This window comes from Bison bison, unplaced genomic scaffold, assembly GCF_000754665.1.
Source record: "Bison bison bison isolate TAMUID 2011002044 unplaced genomic scaffold, Bison_UMD1.0 scf7180017864043, whole genome shotgun sequence".
In the NCBI taxonomy this organism is placed as follows: domain Eukaryota; kingdom Metazoa; phylum Chordata; class Mammalia; order Artiodactyla; family Bovidae; genus Bison; species Bison bison.
In genome coordinates, this window is record NW_011494615.1 from 1745937 (window position 1) to 1750733 (window position 4797).

The 4797-nt window shown below is 45.0% G+C and overlaps 1 protein-coding gene across 2 annotated transcripts in view; it reads right to left on the bottom strand.

Moving 5' to 3' along the window:
• Positions 1–205: 205 nt before the first annotated feature.
• Positions 206–4797, bottom strand: part of LOC104985339 (zinc finger protein 621-like) — a 13363-nt gene continuing 8771 nt past the window's right edge. For both annotated transcript variants that reach the window (XM_010835468.1, XM_010835470.1), the window contains exons 4-5: positions 4607–4711; positions 206–3477 (exon numbers count right to left, since the gene is read on the bottom strand). In XM_010835468.1, the coding sequence (XP_010833770.1) occupies positions 2384–3477; positions 4607–4711 (1199 nt within the window). In that variant the 3' untranslated portion in view covers positions 206–2383. The remainder of the gene's footprint in view (positions 3478–4606; positions 4712–4797) is intronic.

Sequence of the window (4797 nt, forward strand, 5' to 3'; positions counted from 1 at the left end):
ATAAGGATTTACTTTAAATTTGTGTTAATAAAGGCAAACCTTGGAGATACTGTGGGTTGGGTTCCAGACTACCATGATAAAGCAAATTCAGCAAGAAAGCAAGTCACATGAATTTTCTGGTTTCCCAGTGCATATAAAAGTTGTTTACACTATAGTGTATGAAGTGTCTAACAGTATCATGTCAGGAAAAAAAAAAGGAAAAACCTTAATTAAAAAATACTTTATTGCTGAAATATCTTAGCTATAATATGATAATGCAGTGCTGCCACAAATTTTCAATTTGTAAAAAACACAGTATCTGCAAAACAGATGCAATGAAGCACAATAAAATAAGCTGTGTCTATAATGCATAACTCAAGTTCTTTTCCCAGAAATTACTTCACATAGTTCTTTGCATAGTTATAAAAGACCTCATTTAAGGTCAAAAGCATGACCAATCCAAAATTGTACTTCACTAACCTGTCACAACCTCTTGACAGTCCCTTGGACTGCAACGTGACCAAATCAGCCCTGAATATTAATTGGAAGGACTAACGTTGAAGCTGAAACTCCAATATTTTGGCACCTGATGCGAATAGCTGACTCACTGGAAAAGACCCTGATGCTGGAAAAGACTGAAGGCAAAATGAAAAGGGGACAGCAGACGATGAAATGTTTAGATAGGATCACTGATCAATGAACATGCATTGAGCTAACATGTATTGTGACAGTGGGGGATAGAGGAGCCTGGTGGGTTACAAGTTTGATGCCTGATCTGGGAGGATTCTATATACCATGGGGCAACTAAGGCCGTGTGCCACAAATGCTGAGTCAAAGCACCCTAGAGCCCATGTTCTGCAACAAGAAAAACCACTGCAGTGAAAAGCCCACACACAACTAGAGAAAGCCCATGTGCAGCAACAAAGACCCAATGCAAACAAAAATTATTAAAAAAAAAAATTCCACAGGCATATTCAGATTTTCCCCAGATCGCCTGCTCCTATTTCTTTAGTAATTTGCCAAACTCATATTTATAATTTATGCTATCTGGAGAAAAGTGCAGAAACCAACACCACTTGCAAATAGGAAGCCAAAATACCCACTAAGAAAAATTTACACAACGGATGGAGCAAAGATGAATGTCCTGGTGTACATGTACTAAAGAAACTAAACTTAAAAGGAAACAACCAGGGACTTTCCAAAGTGATCGAGTGGCTAAGACTCCAAGCTCCAATGCAAGGGGGCCTGGGTTTGATCTCTGGTCATGGAACTAAGATCCCACATACCTCGGGGCAACTAAGCCCGTGTGTCACAACTAGAGAAGCGCCTGGGTCACAGTGAAGACCTGGAACGGCCAAATAAATTTTTTAAAAGTTCATTTGCTTTAAAAAAAAAAAGAAAGAAAGAAAGAAAGAAACAGCCAGGTATCAAGAGCAAAACTAAAGATAAAAAACAATTTCATGTTTCAAGACCTGATTTCTCTCAATCATATAAATGATTGTTATCATTTTTTAAACTATTTTAACATTTTTTTAGTTGTTATTTACTTATTTTTTACTGTGCTGGGTCTTCATTCCTGCACGGGCTCTTCTCTAGTTGCAGGAAGCGGGGCTACTCTCTAGCTGCAGTACATGGGCTTCCCACTGCAGTGAGAAGTGGGCTTCTCTTGCTGCAGAGCACATGCTCTAGGGCTCACAGGCCTCAGGAGTTGGGGCACGCAGGCTCAGGAATTGTGGCTCTCAGGCTCTAGAGCGCAGGCTCAGTAGTTGTCACACACAGGCTTAGTTGCCCCACGACATATGGGATCTTCCCAGACCAGGGATCAAACCCATGTCTCCTGTGTTGGCAGGGAGATTCCTTACCACTGAGCCACCAGGGAAGCCACATATATGTTTTCTAACTGGTTATTTCATATGATTTTTAGCAGAGATGTACAAGATCCTCAACGATCTATGTCAAGGACAACCCAACTTCACCTGCATGAATACACACCTTCAGCCACTGAACCACCTACATTTATTTTTAAAGGCCCTGGCTGTAAGCTTATGCCACTTCTAAACTCTGACAGATCTTACATGCCTGTTTCTCCCAGGCAGCTTCTGTCACATCACAGGGGCCTTATATGGGGACGTCCTATCTCAAAGGTGCCTAATTCACCATAGCATCCTACCAGCACTTCCCAAACCAGCAGCCCCATGATGCAGATACAGTCGTTACTGTTCAAGTCTGAAAGGAACCAATATAGAAGTCATGTGTTTCCATTATCTACCCAAAAGAAAACAGAATATATTATATAAACACAGGTAAATATATCTTTAAATATATCTCAATTACAATGGAGTTTATGCTGAAATAGTAGGAACACAGGTACAGTGTAAAAGCTACAGATCAAGCTGAAGGCAGGTTAGAGATCTGCTGTAACAGCCAGAGAAGTGCCAAGAGAGAGGTCACGGGGGTGAGGAGAAGGGGTCAGAATAACTGGGGAAGGCTTCACAGCAGGAGGAAGACCCTGGAAGACACGAACTACTTGGACAGGGGAAGAAAGAACCCCAGAGGCGGGCAGCAGCATGAACACGGGCCCGGAGACAGGAATGAGGACAGCGTGTGGCAAGGCCACGGCCACAGCAGGAGCAGAGCCCGGGCCTGGGAGACACCCGGGAGCTAAGGATGCAGAGGGGCCCTGGGGACGCAGCAAGGGTTGCCCGAGAGCCTTGCTGGGCTTCTTCTCCACGGGGTGCACTTTCTGATGCTGAACAAAGCTGCCGTACCACTTGAAGGCTTTCCCACACACCTTACACTCATAGGGCTTCTCTCCAGTGTGAACTCTCTGATGCTGAATGGAAGCGATCTTCTGGCTGAATGCCTTCCCACACTCCTTACATTGGTAGGGTTTCTCCCCAGTGTGGATGCGCTGGTGGACGATAAAAAGTGACCTACACCCAAAACCTTTCCAACACTCCTTACATTTATAGAGCTTCTCCCCAGTGTGCAGCCTCTGGTGCTGCAGGTAGGCGGCGCTCCGGCGGAAAGCCTTGCCACACTCCTTACATGCGTAGGGCTTCTCCCCCGTGTGGATCCTCTGATGCTGGGTCAAGGCGGTGTTGGAACTCAGACCTTTGCCACACTCCTTACATTCATAGGGTCCTTGACCAATGTGATTTTTCTCATGTACGATACAGTCATAGCTGGACTTGAAAGCTTTGCCACACTCCTTGCACTTGAAGGGCTTTTCCCCAGTGTGGCTCCTCTGATGCCGAAGGAGCTTTGAGTTATATCGGAAGATCTTCCCACATTCTTTACATTTGTAGAACTTCATGCCGCCTCGAAGTATCAGATTGGGATTCAGACTGAAAGTCTGCCACACTGCCTTGCTTTCAAAATCCAAGTGCTGAGACACGTTCGTGAGAAGCCCTCCCACGGGCCTGCCGTGGGCCTCTGTGCCCTCGGAGGCTTGCTGCGCTACCGCTGGCTCTTCTGTCTTGATGCCCCTCTCACCACCTGACCAAAGAAACCACAAGTTTCCTCGTTACTGAACTGGAAGGGAAACGGGATCCAGCGGTCCTGGTATTTTTTATAGGATGCGATTTTTAAAAATACACCCATGAGATGGTTATGAGCTTCCATAAAGGAGGATGAGAGAGATAAGAAAAAACAATAGCATAAACTGGACAAGTGATGACACTGCAGTCCAGGAAGTGCCTCTTATAAGGAAGGGCTGGGCAATGAACCAGGGCAGGTGAGGTGGGCAAATGAGAACTTCAAGAGTGGGAAGGAAAGGAAGCAGGAGGGGAAAAAAGAATGGGTGAGGTAAGAGGGACCAGCACGAAATGCAAACAGACTTCAAAAGAGAGAGAGAGGGAGACCCTCAGGGAGGGATAAGACATCGGTGAGACGAAGGGGAGCAGCTAGCAGCCCAGAAACACACAGTGAAATGATGGACCCCAGTGCCCCACCTGGAAGCCAGGAAACCACCCCCAACTCTGAATTCTACGTAACAGCCAGATAATTCTACTTTAAATATTTCACATACTATTCTGGGATAAAAGATTCTTTCTTTTAGGAAGTCAGAGGGAACATAAGGTGACTGGAGAACTGTAGGCCACTGTGCTGTTACCACTAAAGCAATCACTTTTCACAACATTACAGTATGTGTGAGAAGTGAGGCCTGAAAAGCTTCTTCCTAAAGTAAAGAAATCCAAGTAATTAAAACCTTCCAGGACTGACTGGTAAGCAGACTGGAAATTTTAGGATGGGTGGGTGTGTCTTGAGAGTGTGGTATTGGAGGAATATTCTTGCCCTTTGCTCTATGGCCCCATTTAAAACAAATACATTGTAAACCATAACATCATGGAACTTTAAAATACTAAAAATTATATAAATATTAAAAAGCCAAATAAAATCATAGATATGGTACAAATCAATCAGTTTGATGCACAGAATCACACCTTCTTTAAAGTATAGCTGAAACCCTACCACCCTGCCATGAAAACTGTCCTTACAGGTTTGGGACAGGAACTCAATACAGGTCAGACGGTCAGCTACAGGGAGCTTTGCTCTCCACTGCAGAAGAAACATTTCCAGTAAACCAGGAAGGCAAAACCAGAAGGTGCTAAGTCCCCTTACTCACCTGGACAGATGCCTCTCAAATCCTCTGCTTCCCAGGGATCGGGGTCCCATGGAGCTTCCCCTCTCTCCAGCTGGGAGATCAGATCAGGTCTGGGGAATGGAGACACTACTCCAACAAGACAGAGAGACAGACAAGTTGAGGGGAGACATCCAGAGCTGTTACTGAGATCCCTCTGCCCACCCCAAGGCAGG